This window comes from Mauremys mutica, chromosome 6 (assembly GCF_020497125.1).
Source record: "Mauremys mutica isolate MM-2020 ecotype Southern chromosome 6, ASM2049712v1, whole genome shotgun sequence".
NCBI lineage: Eukaryota > Metazoa > Chordata > Testudines > Geoemydidae > Mauremys > Mauremys mutica.
Genome location: NC_059077.1, coordinates 39,625,343 through 39,641,325, shown reverse-complemented (window position 1 = coordinate 39,641,325; position 15,983 = coordinate 39,625,343). Strand labels below are relative to the sequence as shown.

Below are 15,983 nucleotides of genomic sequence, written 5' to 3'. Positions count from 1 at the left end.
TGGGTTGCTTGCAAATTTCTCTACATAATATCTTACTATTAGATCATTTATATCACATTTTTTATTGTTTGCATGTGTTCAGATACTATCTCCCTGAATTCTCTTATAATTCTCTCCACATACTGCTGCTTATAAGGACTCCGTATTACATAAATCTATGTTCTACCATTAGTGCCATATTTACACAAGAAAGCCTAGAGCCAACCCAGCTCAAACTCCTTATAGCAGAGTTATAAAACATAAAAGCATCACATCTGAAATTCCCAGGAATCTTGTAGGCATAGCCAATTAGTTTAAAAAAAATGGTCTTTCTATAAACCAGATACCAACATAGTTCACAGATTATATCCATATATTTATGCCTATTAAAATATCCTAGGATCATGTCAGGGCATTCCAATATGTATTAAAAGTGTCACATATCACACTTTGATTATTAAGCTCTTTTTATACAGCAAAGTCAACATGCTACCTTCTGTTTTAGAGTGCTCTTCGATCTCATGCTTTAGATACTGAGAAATGTGCCTGTTTCTTGAGCCTTATATACACTGTTCGAACACAGATACAAACCTTTAACTATAGAACTATCACCGTTTTTCATAATATGTCTTGGGAGCAATTAATTCCTCAAATTATTCCACATGTTCCTAATGAAGCCCTGAAGACACCCCTGTCAACAGCAGAAGTTAGGTGAAGTTGGTGTTTCTCCAACATTACAAGTTTCTACCATCTTTTCACAATCATAAAATAGTGTCTCTATATATGCCGTGTCTTACAAGGCCTGAGGATTATATTTAAATTCCAAGATGGATCTTCATTTTGATGGGTAAAGCAAATCGTGTGTGGCTTTTTAATGTTTGTGTTTTTTATATTTATATTTTTAATTGAGGTACGTGATCTTTAATTGCTGTGTATAAAATAGCTGTGATTATTAAAACTTAAGAATGTATTTTAATCAATAGATGTGTAACAGCTGTGTGTATTTAAATGAGGAAAAACTAAGATAGCAACTAATTACATACAGCTGATGTGTCACTACCTTGTTTGCAGATCCCTCTCTCTTTGCTGTAAAATTAGTTTTCTTTTATTCAAATGTTGAACAATTTCCCCTTTCTCCCCCATCTAAAAATCCCAAAATATTGGACAATAGAGGAAAGTTTTATTATTTACAGTAGCTGTCTACCTATGTGGATTTTCTTTTTGTTCTATCCTGGATGGCTGGTTTTGGTGTCAAGACCTCTTCCTATTCTACTTTATTTAACAATCAATAAACACCTCTCAAAGTTTTTCTGATCAAATTTTACTTACCTTAAAAATACAGAACCAGAAAATCAGACAGAAAAGATCTATGAGGTAATTACTACATTTCCAGCAACTAGTCAGTTTTATTTCTTTCAATATATTCACCAGTCCTATTTTAAATGACTGAGGTGAATGAGCTCGCACCAATTTCTTCAGACTATTTCAAAATATAAAAGGTCTTATTGTTAAGACATTAATCTTACTCTCTAAGAGAAAATTTCCTTTGTTTAAGTTAATCTCATCACATCATGTATATGGTGTCTTGGGCCATCCTAAATAGTTCCTCTCCATTCTTAGGTCCTGATCCTACAATCAATTTCAGATTCAAAACAAGCCCATATATGTCTGACTGTATGATCAGGACCTAAGAATGGAGAGGAACTATTTAGGATGGCCCAAGACACCATATACATGATGTGATGAGATTAACTTAAACAAAGGAAATTTTCTCTTAGAGAGTAAGATTAATGTCTTAACAATAAGACCTTTTATATTTATAATATCTGTAGTTATTTTATCCCTCTTTAGTCATGGATGGCCAAAATATTCTTTGAAAGTATTCTTTCAAATACTTCCTCATAAATTGGTTCCTTAATCATTTTTGCTTTTTTTCTTCTAAATTTTGTAACTCCTTTCTGGTGGTCTAATACCAAGAGTCCTTCATTTTACATGTAACATTTCAACAAACAAAAAGTGACTGAGTACACACACACACACACACACTAAAAACAGCACCCTTCTCCCCCCAAAAAACAAACCCCACAACACACCAATGTGTTCCAATGCTCCATTTCTTTTTTGCAATTAATAGACAGACATTGATAATTTGGGTTGGGGTTCGAAATGTGGTTGTTTTCAACCAATCATGGTAATAACAGGTCCATTAAAAAACAAACAAACAAACAAAAATAAGTGAAAGAGTTCACTATTTGTCAACGGAAAGAGTACATATCTAATATATTATAGCAGAGGTAGGCAACCTATGGCATGGGTGCTGAAGGCAGCACATGAGCTGATTTTCAGTGGCACTCACACTGCCTGGGTCCTGGCCACCAGTCCGGGGGGCTCTGCATTTTAATTTAATTTTAAATGAAGCTTCTTAAACATTTTAAAAACCTTATTTACTTTACATACAACAACAGTTTAGTTATATATTATAGACTTAGAGAAAGAGACCTTCTAAAAATGTTAAAATGTGTTACTGGCACGCAAAACCTTAAATCAGAGCGAATAAATGAAGACTCAGCACACTGCTTCTGAAAGGTTGCTGACCCCTGTATTATAGGCTGGGCAGCCTCTTATTAAAGTTGCCTGATATTTCCCATTTTAACATGGTCTTTTCAGTTAGTTATAACTTTTACAAACTTTAACCATTCAAGGTGAAATATTAGATGGTGGTTTTCTTCTTCAGGCAGAATTTTTTTTGGAAATTTTACCAAAAATGTTTCAGCCATTTCCAAGATCAAGTTAGAGAAAAATATATTATTTTTCCCATGTTCAAAAATATCAACAACATTTGGAGCAGGGGACTTGAAATCCAAATTTAGCCAAGTTATCTTTGAAAAAAAAATTTGCAGTTTGCACTTGATCAATGGAGACTTAGCAACTAAGATCTCAGAAGATTCTGTCCACAGTGGACATGTTCCTGCCTGGGGTGGAGCACGATGTTCCCTGCAATTGCAGCTCTGGGCTGTTCAAGGCCATGCCGTGCCGTACCAGGCCCAGGCCCCTATGCTAAATGCAGGCAGCCTCTCACTCCTGTGCTCTCAACAACACCGCTGCTGGCACTCAGGCAATGACAAAGAGAAAGCTGCCCAATTTGAATCCAAAAGGGTCCAGAGCCTTCTGGGAGGTGAGCCGGAGTAAATTTAGACAAGAAGCTGGAGAGACTGGGATTGGGGGAAGGCAAGGGGAGGGAGCACTGAGATTGGGAATTGGGACTGGGGGAAGACAGGGACTGGCTGGGCAAGGAGATTAGGAATGGGAGCCAGGGAGGGAAACAGTGGGGGATTGAGATCGGACAAAGAACCAGAGAGAGACTGGGACTAGTAATCACTGGGGCAAGTGGAAGGGGAGAGAGAGAGAGAGATCTAATGAGGAACCAGGATGGAGGGTGAGGAGGAATGCGACCGGTTGGATAAGGAGACTGAGACAAACCTGGGATGGCGGGAGATGCTGAAGTTGAATTAAGAACAGAAATGAAGCCAGGAGAGCTAGAGACCATGGGTGTGGGATAGAGAAGAGAGACTTGACAAGGGCTGGGAGGACGGGAGACTGGCTGGGCAAGGAGTCTCAGAACAACAAGTCGGGTGGAGGTAGGGGTGGGATTGAGACTGGTTGGGCAAAGAGACCAGGACTGGAATGAGAAGCCAGAGTATTGGAAACTGGGCTGGGCAGACAAGGAAAATGGGACTGGGAAAGAGAGAGGACTGGGACATGTTGGAGGGGATGCGACAGAAGGGGTCAAAACTTATGAGAAATAGGCAGAAGAGTCTGTGCTCACTACAGTCCTCCAGAACGTGTAATGGAACCCAAGATTCCTGAATCTTACCATTCCTCTCCTGTCAGCAAACATCTGTGAAACACACTGGCAAAGTGTCTCATCTTCCTCTAGTGCTAGCCCACATGGAGGATGACAATTTACTACTGTCTGTTACTCCATTAGCTCAGGTGGCACATGTCTGTGTGGTGGAATGACCCATTTGTTTTTTTTGCCAGTTTTATTTTTTTTAAACTCCAAGAACATTATTGAGGTTGCAAAGTTAAGCACTCAAGAGTTAGGAAATGCCAGAATTAAGTTTGCCAGTGCAACCTTAATTTGGCATTTCTTAACTACTGAGTGCTTGACTTTGCAAACTTAACAATGTTCTTTTGACATTCTTTTCTTTTTTAAACATAGAATCATATGACTGGAAGAGACCTTGAGAGGTCATCTAGTCCAGTCCCCTGCACTTATGGCAGGACTAAGTATTATCTAGACCAGGCGTGGGCAAACTACAGTCCGTGGGCCACACCTGGCCCTCCAGCCAGTTTAATCTGGCCCTTGAGCTCCTGCTGGGGAGCAGGGTCTGGGGCTTGCCCTGCTCCTGCGCTCCACACGGGAAGTGGGATTGGAGGCCACTCTGCGTACCTGTGCCGAGGCTCCCGGAAGCAGCAGCACTCCTCCCTCCGGCTCCTATGTTTAGGGGCAGCCAGGGGGCTCCACGCACTGTCCCTGCCCCAAGCACCACCCCCGCAGCTCCCATTGGCCGGGAACTGCGGCTAATGGGAGCTGCAGGGGTGGTGCCTGTGGATGGGGCACCACACAGAGCCGCCTGCCTGCACATCCACATAGGAGCCAGAGGGAGGACATGGCACTGCTTCCAGGAACTGCTAGAGGTAAGCGCTGCCTGGAGCCGGTACCTCTGACCCCTCCCGTACCCCAGCTCCCTGCCCCCTGAACTCCTCATTTCTGGCCCCACCCCAGAGCCTGCACCCTCACCTGCACCCCAGCCCCAATTTCATGAGCATTCATGGCCCACCATACAATTTCCATACCCAGATGTGGCCCTCAGGCCAAAAAGTTTGCCCACCCTTGATCTAGACTATTCTTGACAGGTGATTGTCTAACCTGCTCTTAAAAATCTCCAATGATGGAGATTCCACAATCTCCCTAGGCAATTTATTCCAGTGCTTAACCATCCTGACAGTTAGGAAGTTTTTCCTGATTTCCAACCTAAACCTCCCTTGCTGCAATTTAAGCCCATTACTTCTTGTGCTATCCTCAGAGGTTAAGAAGAACAATATTTCTCCCTCCTTCTTGTAACAACCTTTTACATATTTGAAAACATAGGAAATTACATTGTAAAAAAAACAACACTGAAAAAATTCTAAAAGGTGGGACAATACTGAACTCCATCACCCATAAAAAAAACCCTGCATCTCATAGCACTGAGTATTTTTCCGCATTTGTTAAATGTCTTATAAAAGCAAGGCCTACAACACTATATACCAGCCCTAAAGACATATTATGTTAAACAGACTATTCTATATGCCTATTTTCAATAAAGAAGTGAATATATTTTTTAGATTTCAAGTGCTGCAAGTAAACAAACAGTACCTGTTAGCTACAGACATTGCATATTCTTATACACATTACCTGGAATTTGAAGAACTTTCTGAAGTACATCTTCTCTCCTGTCTGTGTAGTATAACTTACTGCACATACTAAGCTGAAAGAGACAGGCATTTTAATAGTTTTGAACAATTTTCAATCTTTTGTCTGTAGTTAAGAAGAACCAGAACAATGCATGTGTGCAATGCTTCCATGTAAGCTTTACCATACTTGCTATGGTTTAAAACAAAGGCAATTTAGATTTCTGTCAGTGGCATGCTAGTCTTTTGATATGTAAATAACTTCAGGGATACGTGTAAGAAAATGCCTAAGTCAGGAGGAGATATAAAACCTTACATGTGTGTTCCTATTTCCTTTACTTCATGGTGAATAACATCATCAATGCAACAGTCAGATTTAAGTTCTGCCACTGCAGCACTGGAAGCTGAAAGATTTAATCGCTGAGAACTTGTCTGAAGATCAGCCTCGGAATTGAAAAACAACACAGGTTAGAATGCTGTCAAATCATCAGTTTGTCTAAAGAGCAAAGCATTACAAAAACAACCAAAACATACCTTGTGAGGCACTACATTTAATTCAAATAATCTACAGGATACTATGAAAGCCAAGTGACCAGAAATGAATCTACTTTTTAAAGTTTTTTTTTTAAAAATCTGTCTTCAGACACAGGCACATACATTACATGTTTTTTTTAAATTAATTGGTATGTAAAAGATAACTCATGCAATATTTGCAGCAACATTAATGCATGAGAACGACCTGTGGAGCCTGCAAGCAATGACAATTTTCCCTGAATTAGGACAGCAAGCCCATACTGTCTTAAGAATGTCTGTGTTTCATTCTTGTCTAATAAGGGCAGTATTGAAAAGGGACTCAAAAAAAGGGGTGGGGAGAGGAGAAGAGAAGGACTACATACTAGATCTTAGTTACCATTTCTATTTATGGCCCAACAGTTTTTGTTTTGCAGCATAATTAGATCCATGGCATGAGTAATGTTATAGTACAGTTTTTTCTCCCTTAAATATTGATAAATGAAAAGGTTGGGAATGTGTGAATACCAGAAAATATGTTTTATTTGGCTATAGATTGACTAAATGCATTTATAACTGCAACAGAATTAATATATATAATATGTAACTTTTCAAAGCCAAGGATAATATTCAGTACACATACAGAAGGTCTGCTTCTGTATGGCCTTAGCTCACAGCACTGCCACTGGCTTCAAAAATATTTCCAAATGAAGAGGGCTTCCATGATTCAGATTTTAGCCCATTTTTGTTCAATATGAGAGGAGTTATTACTTGCTGAGGTTATAGTCATTTGAAGTGGACTTTCCATTTGACATATATATTCATAGATTTTAAGGCCAGAAGGGACCACTGTGATCATCTAGTCTGACCTCCTGGTATAGCACAGGCCACAGAACTTCCCCAAAATAATTCCCAGAGCATGTCTTTTAGAGAAACATACAATTTTGATTTACAAATTGCTAGTAATGGAGAATCACCACTAAGCTTGCTAAGTGTGTTAAGTATATATTGTTGCCCCTTTTGACCAGAGCAGCTGGCCAAATATTTAGGGCAGGGGTGGGCAAACTTTTTGGCCCGAGAGCCACATCAGGGTTGCACAACTGCATGGAGGGCCGGGTAGGGAAGGCTCTGCCTCCCCAAACTGCCTGGGCCCCATCCCCTCCCACTTCCCGACCCCTGACTGCCCCCCTCAGAACCTCCAACCCATTCAAACCCCCCTCGTTCCTTGTCCCCTGACTGCACCCTCCTGGGACTCCCGCCCCCTATCCAACCCTCCTGCTCCCTGTCTCCTGACTGTCCCAACCCCTATCCACACCCCTGCCCCCTGACTGCCCCCCCCCCGGGACTCCCACCCCCTATCCAACCACTCTCTGTGACTCGTTCCCTGACCAACCCCTCCCAGGACCCCACACCCCAACTGCCCCCCGGGATCCCATCCCCTTATCCAACCCTACCCCCCGGTCCCCTGACTGCCCTCCTGACCCCTATCCACATCCCCGCCCCCTGACAGGTCCCCCGGGACTCCCACTCCCAACCTTCCTTGTTCCCCATCCCCTGACCCCTCCCCAGGACCTCTGCCACATCCAACCGCCCCCTCCTCCCTGACTTCCCCCCAGGACTCCTGCTCCCGTATCCAACTCCCCCGCTCTCTGCCCCCTTACCACCAGCACGAATTCGCAGCCGCAACACCCGGCCAAAGCCAGCTGCACTCCGCACGCTGCCCAGCGGGAGCGGCAGGCCAGAGTGTGGCCCGCGTGGCGGCATGGCTGCAGGGGAGGGGCCGGGGCCGGCCGGGAGCTCAGGGGCTGGACAGGACGGTCCAGCGGTCCATATGTGCCCGCGGGCCGTAGTTTGCCCACATCTGATTTAGGGTCTAGTACACCACTTCAGTTAGGAAGAGAAATTGGTGACAGTCAGATATTTCTTCGATGCAGGTTTGTTTAGTAACAAAAAAACATACATGTCTCTGAATGCATAAGCAATCAAATAGAAGGAAACAGCTTCTTTTGCTCACATCAACAAGAGCACTCTTTTCAGCCTATCCCCCTGACCCAAAAACCTCTCCCCAGGTTTCTCTCAGGGTCTGCCCTTGTGCTTTCAATTGCTCCTTCCAGCTATTTCCCTCTCTGTCTTTTGTCTGTTCTGCCTACTCCCCCACTCCTGAAAACAATACTCAGCAAAAGCTCCTTGGTTGAAACATACTCCTCTTGTCTTTGGTGGGGGCTTATGTTTACAGATATGATAACTGAAGGGTGAGTTCACATCTATCAATCTCAATGGAGGTTTTAACTCAACCCACAACAAGATTTCATCAGCTAATATTGCACACACTAAGATGAAAGAGACAGGCATTTTAATAATTTTGAACCATTTTCAATCTTTCATCTGTACTTAAGAAACAGAATACTGCATGTTTGCAATGCTTCTATGTAAGCTTTTCCATACTTGGTTAAAAATAGAGACAATTTAGATTTCAGTCAGTGGCATAATAATCTTTGGCTATGTAAATAATTTCAGAGATATGTACGCTTTAATTGGGACAGTCTTTGAGGACCATTCGGAAGCTAGAGCTAATGCAGAATACAGTCCCTGCTGGTCTTAGCTGTGAAAATCATGACACACTAATACTACAAAGACTTTCTTCCCACTTGCTTCTGGATGCAATCCTAACTTTGATTTTGTTCTCTAAAGCTCTTTATGATTTCATTCCAGACTACCTGAGGTGCTTTTTTTCCTGTGCTGGGAAACCTTTTAATGGTTATTTCTTAATACATGCTGTGTATTATGTTAAAAATGCACCAGATACTATGGATTTGACACATTTTATAAATCCAACAAATAGATATATTTTTTCACATACCTTTACCAATATATCCTTGACAACTTGGTTACTGTCATTATGCACACTAATGTAACTGGAAAAGGTCTCTCCCAGAAATATATTTCTGTTCAAAGAAAATAGTATTTTTTAACAATGTAATTCTCAACAAGTCAACCCACTGAAAACCATTAGAGTCCATCTTTAATTATTGTAAATATTTTATTTTAAAATTCTACAATGATCTTGTCTATGCTATAACCAGTTCAGTTCCATTAGTGCTAGCAATATCAAGAATCTGATCACAGATGGGCCACTGGCATTTTAAAAACTGTCTCATTTAACCTTGCTCAAAACATGTCTAACTGACACTGTGTCCTAATTACTGGTAGCAACCCATCTCTAGTCTAGGAATCCCAACGTTGTTAACACTAGCAGAGCAGAACCAGATGTAGTAATAGTGGGAAATTTTGCAGTGCCTGTTGTAATCAAGGCCAATGGAATTGCATGTATGAATAAAGTTACTCACATACGTAAATGTCTGGAAAACCAGGCCCGAGAAATTTCCTATTATACACAAAATTTTTAAATTTTAACTATTTCCCCCCCCTAAAAAAGATCAAGTCAGATTCCTACTTGGAAATGACAATCTCAGTGATAGCGGTTAAACTAAAGTCCCAATCCTGCAATGAGATATACAGAGGTTGTCCCTTAAAACCTTAAATGTATGTGCACTGCACCAGTTTAAAGTGAGGCTTACCCCTGTGCAACTTAATATAGTAAATCACTGGAGTAAACTGTGTTGGCATAAATCTTGCTTTTCGTTGGTGCAGCATATCTTAGGGGTGTGTACATGAATGTAAGTTTCTCTAATGCAGGCACATTATTAAGGGACTGTCTGCTATAAAGGGTTATATTTCACCTGGAAGTTAAAAATTGCTGCACATACTGCAGAGCACTACACAGTGCCATGCTGTCTACTGTCTCTCCTAGACCCTACTACACAGAGAGGCAGGTACGTATTGTAGATACAGTCACTGAATACATTCAGGCTATATTACACCAGTACTGTGTGTTTATACTTCATAAATAGTTTCCTGTTGTTAATTAAATAAACAAGTTATCCTCAGTTATCACCGAAATACTGCAATGTGTATTTGTAAAAAAAGTAAAGAGAGCTAATAAGCACAAATAATCCAAGTTCCAGGATTCGTGTAGCAATAATCTTCATACCTTACAGTTGCTTATTTGATTCTTACCCAAAGTTCTGAGGCAAAGTCAGCATTTCTCCTAGCATTAAAGTTTCTGCTCCTTTTACAGTAGAAGGGTCATCTTTCATAAGTTGATTCAACAGATTTCCTGGAATAATATATAATGGCATAGATCAAAAACACTTGCATAAACTAAACCCTTGTCTACATATAAATGTCACGTTTACTTCCCATGCATTTGGAAATTGATAATACAGTGCTGCTTTTGAATGTTATCGATATTATGACTGCTTAGTTTAAATTATTTTCCTTTAGTGACCCCAGAATAAAGGACAGATTGAATAGTTTCATGTTAGACTCTTAATTGCTTCTTGAAGTACACTCATGCTAAATTCTAAGCATTAGTAGAGTTTTGTTTACTTGCTGAACAGGGTGTGCAGATTAGGAACTTGTGATTTTGTAAAATTAAGTTATAAATAAAAGGGCACCTGCATACAAGGAAACCTTAACTACAGCTTTTGCAACAGAAAAAGCTATCATAATCATTATACACTGATCTCAGTACTGCTCAGTCTTTCATATTAGACTGAAGCACCAGTTTATCTCGTATATTAATTCAGCAAAAAGATAATCTTTCAATCTTACATAAAATATCATGCTTCCTTAGAGAATGAAAAGCAAGCAAAACTGGATTTTGCCTGAATAGCTACAGATACATTAAAAAAAAAAAATTCTCGGTGACCAAGGCTTTGAGAACTGACTTGTCTATGTCATATTTTCCTCACTGAGGTAATACAAGTTGGGTGGAATTTTCAAAAGCATTCAATGTTGGTCTAACTCTACTCCCCTTAACACAGTGAGAATTTCTGAAAATTCCACCTGTTGTGTTTAATAATTCAGTCAACAGATACACAGAAGGGCTCAATCCCAAAAACGTATCTCAGGATAAACATTAATCTCAATGGAAATTCTGCCTGCATTAAGACCTACTGCACAGCATATCAGAAATAGCTGACCCATTTATCCTTCTTTACTTTACTCTATTTACATTCCTATACAATTTTCTTTATTTTGTCTTTTTATCCTGATACGTGTTTTTGAAGGTCAAGTATCAGAGGGGTAGCCGTGTTAGTCTGGATCTGTAAAAGCAGCAAAGAGTCCTGTGGCACCTTATAGACTAACAGACGTATTGGAGCATGAGCTTTTGTGGGTGAATACCCACTTTGTCGGATGACAAAGTATTTGGTGTTTTTGAAGGTACATTGCCATTGCACTGGAAGGAGATGGGGGAAGGAGAATGACAGTTGCTGGGATGGAGAGGGGGAAAAAATCTTTAAGCTGCAGGGCACCTCTCTCTCCACCTTGGCTGGCCTCTAGAATATAGTCAATATCTGGGGAGAACCCAGCAATTTCAAGGGGAGAACTTTGAAGGCTGTGGTAGCACCAAAAGACAAGGGAATTCATCAGGCAACAAGTCCTGAAAAATCATTCTCAATTGTCCATTGAAATAAAGTGCTGGGTAAACTAATGGCTGTAATGAGGGAGTAATGCAGAATGCCTTGTCTCCAGATATGGATGGTAATTCCATGCTTCTATTTTCTCCTCAGTGTGCACTTGGTTCTCTGAAACCTTCCCTCCACATACAATCATCTCAAAACACCAAAAACAGTTTCCACTGGGTGTTATGATTTTCCTAATTCCTCAGATTTTTAGGGCACATGTTTACAGGTTGTCTACCAAGCTTCCAAAGCCTTGGAATGAGAACTGTGGTGGTGAACTTTGCTAATTTTCTATGGCCATTACAGGGGTAATGTTTATAATACATTGTAACCTCTGTGACTGCAGAGGTGTGGTGTAGAAGTCTCAGATGCTCATTCTGGGCTGCTTTAATCCTTTTTGCTTTTGTGTGCCAGGATGAAACTCCAATTTATGTTGCTTACTAAATTAGTCTAAACATTCTCAGATGCCCTTGCCTTTCTAGTACCATCCACACTTTTCATTCTTTTTTGTGTTGTATTCATTAGATTGTAACTCCTCGGGGATGAACCTGCTTTTCTTTTTAAAAATATGTTAAGTAGAGCACACTGAACACCTCTGATGATATATAACCAGTAATTAATTAATTATCAAGAGATCATCATATACCTGGCAAGTCTCTCTCTTCACAAGTCACTGGAATATTGGTGAATAACGTAGGTTTGGTTAACCTCATCACTGTGAATTCAGAAAGGAAAGGAAAAGTTAATGCAAACATAGTATTTAAAAGATCCAAAAATATTTAGTAGTTTAGTAAAAAAAAAAAAAAACACACCACATTTTTCATTTTCTTGTTTTGAAGTCTGCTTGTATCACCCGCTTTCAAACTATATTACCAGCACTTCCTGGTGAATATTTTTGGTCAGTATGGAGTTAAGTTTAATAGGGATCTAGGTCATTGCATACAATTGATTTCTTGTACTCACAAACTTTAAATCAGCCTTGCAAAATGATCATGAAAATGTAATGGCCTAGGAACAAACTCTACACTACAATATAGAAAAAACAAAATGAATGAGATTTTACTTACCCGTCAAACAAACCAAATAATCTTGCCCCAGGAAAGGGGACAAGTAGAATTTTGCAAGGCTGCTGTAAACCATCTTACTCAAATTATGTAACCTCATCTATATCATGGTGCCTGGGATTTATCCTCAAGCGGGATTATTTTCCAGATGGAGAATAGGGGAAAAAAAAAAGAAAAAGAAACAACCTCCTCCCTCCCCATACAACCAAACAAACACTGGTCCTGATTATGCAAACATTTACACATGACAGTAATCCCATTGAGTTCCACTGCATAAATGTTTGCAAGATCAGGACCATTGTCTGAAAACTTCTTTGAAGATGTAAAATTCTAGACAAAGGATCAGTATTTTTTTTAAATGCAGATGCATAACATTATTTGCTAGGACCAATGTCTGCAGTTCCTCTCTGCAAACCAGTGTTCCCCTCATTTACAATATATTTTTGGTTAAGCTTTACCTCTAAACTTGATCTTAGCTCATAAGTGTAATAAGACTCAAAAGACTAAACAAATACTGATAATTGTGCTGTTGAATATTACATTGTAAGTCATAGCTTCTCAGGCAAAGTAATTTAAGAATACAGGAGTTCCAAAATAAAAATAATATTCCTTCATTTTTTCATATAGAATGTATTATTTACAATTTAAAAATAGGAAATACATTTTATGTAGCAGATCAAGGCAACCTTCAGCTCAGGATCTCTTCAGGCTACAGAAAAATAAAATGGACAAGCTTGCATTGGAAGTTGCTATTTGAAAGACTGATGAATTTTCATTTCATATTCATTAGTCTACTCAGCACTGATTGATGCCAGCTTGGTAAAATCATTGATTGTTTTAGGTATGCATGTGGGCATGGTGCAATGGTTCATGTGGTAGTTTATGCTACAATACAAGACACCTACATGGGATGGTTAGTGGAGGCACACTCAGTTGTTTTAGGGAATGTACATATTACAAAAGTGAACCATGAGTGTATAAAACCCTTTTTAATGGGAAGGTGTACACTGGAGATTTTAGCTGAAGAAGGGATAAAGTACTCCTGGGGGGATTCTGCACCAAAAAATTCACAATTCTGCAAAATTCTGCATATTTTATTTGTCAAAATAAGGCAATATAATCACACCAGTTTCAATTGTTTTGGTAATTTATTTAAACTGCAATACAGAAAAAAGTCACAATAACTATTCAGCATTTCCTAAACACATGGAAGTGAAGTTACAAACACTTGGTAACTAATACCCTGCATTCCAGTTATAATCCTGGATTTTCATTTAAATTACATTACAGAACACCAAACAGCCAACAACAACAAAAAAAAAGTCATTTTAAATTGTTCATACTTTCATACAGTTTTTGCTAATTACATTACAGAACACCAAACAGCACACACAAAAAAGTAGAATGTCATTTTAAATTGTGCAGACTTTGGGTATGTCTACACTACGGGATTATTCCGATTTTACATAAACCGGTTTTGTAAAACAGATTGTATAAAGTCGAGTGCATGCGGCCACACTAAGCACATTAATTCGGCGGTGTGCGTCCATGTACCGAGGCTAGTGTCAATTTCCGGAGCGTTGCACTGTGGGTGGCTATCCCGGAGCTATCCCATAGTTCCTGCAGTCTCCCCCGCCCATTGGAATTCTGGGTTGAAATCCCAATGCAAAAACAGTGTCGCAGGTGATTCTGGGTAAATGTCGTCACTCAATCCTTCCTCCGTGAAAGCAACGGCAGACAATAATTTCGCGCCCTTTTTCCCTGGATTGCCCTGGCAGATGCCATAGCATGGCAACCATGGAGCCCGTTTTGCCTTGTCACTGTCACCGTATGTGTACTGGATGCTGCTGACAGACGCGGTACTGCACTGCTACACAGCAGCATTCATTTGCCTTTGCAAGGTAGCAGAGACGGTTACCATCCCTATTGCACTGTCTGCCATTGTAAATTGATGATGAGATGACGGTTATCAGTCGTTTTGTACCATCTGCTGCTGTCATGGGTGCTCCTGGCTGGCCTCACTGAGGTCGGCCGAGGGCGCATGGACAAAAATGGGAATGACTCCCCAGGTCATTCCCTTCTTTATGTTTTGACTAAAAATAGAGTCAGTCCTGCCTAGAATATGGGGCAAGTGTACTAGAGAACCAGAGAGCACAGCCGCTCCATGTCAGAGCCCCAGAGATCCCGCAGAAATGATGAGCTGCATGCCATTCTAGGTGGTGCCCCTGCAACAACCCCACCCGTTGCTTCCCTCCTCCCCCAACCCTCCTGGGCTACCGTGGCAGTGTCCCCCCATTTGTGTGATGAAGTAATAAAGAATGCAGGAATAAGAAACACTGACTTTTTAGTGAGATAAAATGAGGGGGAGGAAGCCTCCAGCTGCTATGATAGTCCAGGCAGGACATTAAAGGGTGAGTGGGGAGAGGAGCGCAGCCTCCCGCTGCTATGATAGTCCAGGCAGTACAGAATCTTTTCTTTAGACATGAAAGGGGGGGCTGATGGAGCTCAGCCTCCAGTTGCTATGATGAGGACAGTTACCAGCTGTTTTGTACCATCTGCCGGGAATGATCGGGAGTCATTCCCATTTTTACCGAGGCCAGCCAGGAGCACTCACGGGCTGATGATGAAGACGGATATCAGTCATATTGCACCATCTGCCACCGGGAAGGGGATGCTGGTGTTCAGCACTGCAGTACCCTGTCTACCAGCAGCATGCAGTAGACATAGGGTGACATTGAAAAAAGGCGAGAAACAATTTTTCCCCCTTTTCTTTCGGGGGAGGGGGGGGGAAGGGTGTAAATTGATTACATATACCCTGAAACACCCGGGAAAATGTTTTTGAGCTCAGCCAAGAATGCAAATGCTTTTCAGAGACTGCGGGGACTGTGGGATAGCTGGAGTTCTGAGTACCCCCTCCCTCCCTCCTTCCCTCCCTCCATGAGCGTCCATTTGATTCTCTGGCTTTCCGTTACGCTTTTCACACAGCACTGTGCTGTGGACTCTGTATCATAGCCTGGAGATTTTTTCAAATGCTTTGGCATTTCGTCTTCTGTAACAGAGTTCTGATAGAACAGATTTGACTCCCCATACAGTGATCAGATCCAGTATCTCCCATACGGTCCATACTGGAGCTCTTTTTGGATGTGGGACTGCATCGCCACCCGTGCTGATCAGAGCTCCACGCTGGGCAAACAGGAAATAAAATTCAAAAGTTTGCGGGGCTTTTCCTGTCTACCTGGCCAGTGCACCTGAGTTCAGATTGCTTTCCAGAGCAGTCACAATGGTGCACTGTGGGATACCGCCCGGAGGCCAATACCGTTGCAGCCACACTAACCCTAATCCGACATGGCAATACCCATTTCAGCGCTACTCCCCTCGTCAGGGAGGAGTACAGAAATCGGTTTAAAGAGCCCTTTATATCGATATAAAGGGATTCGTTGTGTGG

The 15,983-nt window shown here is 41.0% G+C and overlaps 1 protein-coding gene across 4 annotated transcripts in view; it reads right to left on the bottom strand.

Moving 5' to 3' along the window:
- Positions 1-15,983, bottom strand: part of TRAPPC13 (trafficking protein particle complex subunit 13) — a 47,635-nt gene that overhangs the window by 22,548 nt on the left and 9,104 nt on the right. For all 4 annotated transcript variants that reach the window (XM_045022289.1, XM_045022290.1, XM_045022291.1 and 1 more), the window contains exons 2-6: positions 12,121-12,189; positions 10,024-10,123; positions 8,807-8,891; positions 5,753-5,880; positions 5,441-5,513 (exon numbers count right to left, since the gene is read on the bottom strand). In XM_045022289.1, coding sequence (XP_044878224.1) covers positions 5,441-5,513; positions 5,753-5,880; positions 8,807-8,891; positions 10,024-10,123; positions 12,121-12,189 — 455 coding nt within the window. The remainder of the gene's footprint in view (positions 1-5,440; positions 5,514-5,752; positions 5,881-8,806; positions 8,892-10,023; positions 10,124-12,120; positions 12,190-15,983) is intronic.